The 2,500-nt window shown below is 46.2% G+C and overlaps 1 protein-coding gene across 1 annotated transcript in view; it reads left to right on the top strand.

Annotated features, from left to right (window-relative positions):
• The window catches only part of LOC143282893 (uncharacterized), a 151,854-nt gene extending 150,953 nt beyond the window's left edge, over positions 1-901 (top strand). Inside the window, exon 6 of the mRNA XM_076588772.1 lies at positions 1-901. This exon is cut by the window's left edge and continues 757 nt beyond it. Coding sequence (XP_076444887.1) covers positions 1-517 — 517 coding nt within the window. The 3' untranslated portion in view covers positions 518-901.
• Positions 902-2,500: the final 1,599 nt, after the last annotated feature.

Genomic DNA, 2,500 nt, shown 5'->3' with positions numbered 1-2,500 from the left:
TGCTGCTGACAGGGCTGCTTCAAAAGAGGGGGAGGTCGGGACTCCAGCAGCCTCCAGACTGGTAGCAGCGGTGGTGGTAATGGAGAAAACCGCCACGCACCCTGGACACAACCTCCCCAGGAAGCAAAGGAACGATTCCAACGACAACTCTTTCCGTACCGACGGCCAGGAGGGTGTAGTATTAGAGAGAACGCCTAACGGGGTTGTTGGGCGTGATGGTGGTGGTGGTGGTGGTGCTATGGTGGTGTTGGGGGAGAAGCGGACTCCATACTACGGCCCCACCTCCTCCACCTCCACCTCCTCCTCCTCCTCCCGCGCTCCTCCCCCTCCTCTTCCCCCTCCTCCTTCCTCCTGGCACCAGCACAGTATGGCTCGGGATTCGGCCAGTTCCGGGTCGCTGTGCAAGCAGTGCCTCACCAACACCGCCCCCGCCGCCGCCAACGGGAGCACGCCTTTCTCTGACGTGGAGGCTTACCACGTCGGATTTGACGTCAGCATGCCTCACTCTCATCTATGACGTCACAAAAAAAAATCCTGAAAGTTTGAACAGAAGTGTATCTTCTCGCTATGACTTGTCGTGTTCTTCGTGTTTTCCACACACCTCGGGACTTAAAACCAAAACAAAAACAACAACAACAAAAAAAAAAAACAACGGACACTGAAACTGAAACTCAGACCTGAGATATGAAATCTGTGGTGTTTGACTTGGTGTTCGTTGTTCTGATTTCGGTATCCGGCGTGTAGGTTTGACGTCAGGAAAAGACGTTCACAAAGCCGTTTTTGTTTGTTTGTTTGTTTTGTTTTGTTTTTGTTGTTGTCTGTTTGGTTTGTTTTTTTGTTTGTTTGTTGTTGTTGTTTTTTTTATAAATTTGACCCCCACCCCCACCCCCCGACCCCCCACGACCACCACCACCACTACCACCACCACCACCTCCCTAACAAAGAAAAAAAAAGTCACGCGACCTGACACTAAAACGTTTTTGTTGTTTATCATCCCTAAAGACATGGAGTAACGTTTGTTGGTTTGCCTCTCAAGGCCTGACTAAGCGCGTTGGGTTACGCTGCTGGTCAGGCATCTGCTTGGCAGATATGGTGTAGCGTATAATTATGGATTTGTCCGAACGCAGTGACGCCTCCTTGAGCTACTGAAACTGAAACTGAAACTCGTTTGCCTGGTTAATCCCTCCCCTCATAATCAGCAGAAGCCCAAAAGTCACATCGTTTTTGGTTTTGAAGTCGACGATACAAACGAGTTTTAGTGTCGTGTCATCAACATCATCATCATCATCATCATCATCATCATCACTTTCCCCTTAGTATAAAAAAGATCATTAATGTGATGGCTGGCCCGTGGTGTCTGTCAGACTGGAAATTGTTGCAGGTGCGTTCTGTGTGTGTGTGTGTGTGTGTGTGTGTGTGTGTGTGTCTGCGCGCCCGCGCATTGATTTACACGATGGTGTCTTTATTTGTGACCGCCCACCCATTTTATGTTAATGTTTTACACACTCCTACAGTAGATTTCTCAAGACTGGATGCAGATTTTGGGTTAATCCGATGACCAAGCATCCGGTTTTTTTTGGTTTTTTTGGTTGTTTTTTTGTGTGTTTTTTTTGGGGGGGCGGGGTCTTTTTTTTTAAACATCAGATGTGGTGGAGTGTGTATGGATCAGCCCGCACGCTTTGACACTAGTACCTCCTTGAATCTGACACTGAAACTGTCAACACCGGCTGGTAAAATCTACGACGAATCTGTTTATGCTGTTCTTCAGCAGGTAAAAGCTGTTCAGATTAACGAGCCGACAGCTGTTTTGCTTCGTCAGCGTGATGTCACGATATTCTTTCTTCTTCTTTATTTATTTATTTATTTATTTTTATAACGGTAGTGTGCTGTCGTTACGTCACAGTTCTCACTCTGATGTGCTGTCGTCACGCCACTTTCCCCACGTTGTTGTGACGCTGCATTTTCACACTGTTGTGCTGTTGTGAGTTCACATTTCTTCCGCTAGTGAGTTGTTGTGATGTCACATTTTGACGCTACTGTGCTGTTTTGACGTCAGATTTCCCCACGTTGTTTGTGCTGTCGTAACGTCACATTTCTCACGCCGCTGTGCTGTTGTGACGTCACATTTCTCACACTGCTATGTTGTTATGACGTCGTATTTCTTGCATTGTTGTGCTGCTGTGACGTCGCATTTCTCACGCTGCTGTGTTGTTATGACGTCACATTTCTCAGGCTATCGCGCTGTGATTATGCTGTCATAACAATTTCCTCACAATGGGCGTACTTGTCTCACACAACAAAAACAGTATTTCTTTTCCATGAATCATTTTCTGTTGTTGAAACGATTTAGAGCAAAAGAGTGTTGCGTCTTTTATTTATCAACATTTTTTTTTTTTAAGGAAGAAGAAAAAAAAAGGCAGATATTTATGGCCAAAAGACAAGTACTTCTGATACGCTGTCTAGATAAGGATTCAACAGCGCTGTCGATGGGTTTACGCGA

This window comes from Babylonia areolata, chromosome 6 (assembly GCF_041734735.1).
Source record: "Babylonia areolata isolate BAREFJ2019XMU chromosome 6, ASM4173473v1, whole genome shotgun sequence".
Lineage (NCBI taxonomy): Eukaryota > Metazoa > Mollusca > Gastropoda > Neogastropoda > Buccinidae > Babylonia > Babylonia areolata.
This window is presented reverse-complemented; position numbering and strand designations above follow the sequence as displayed.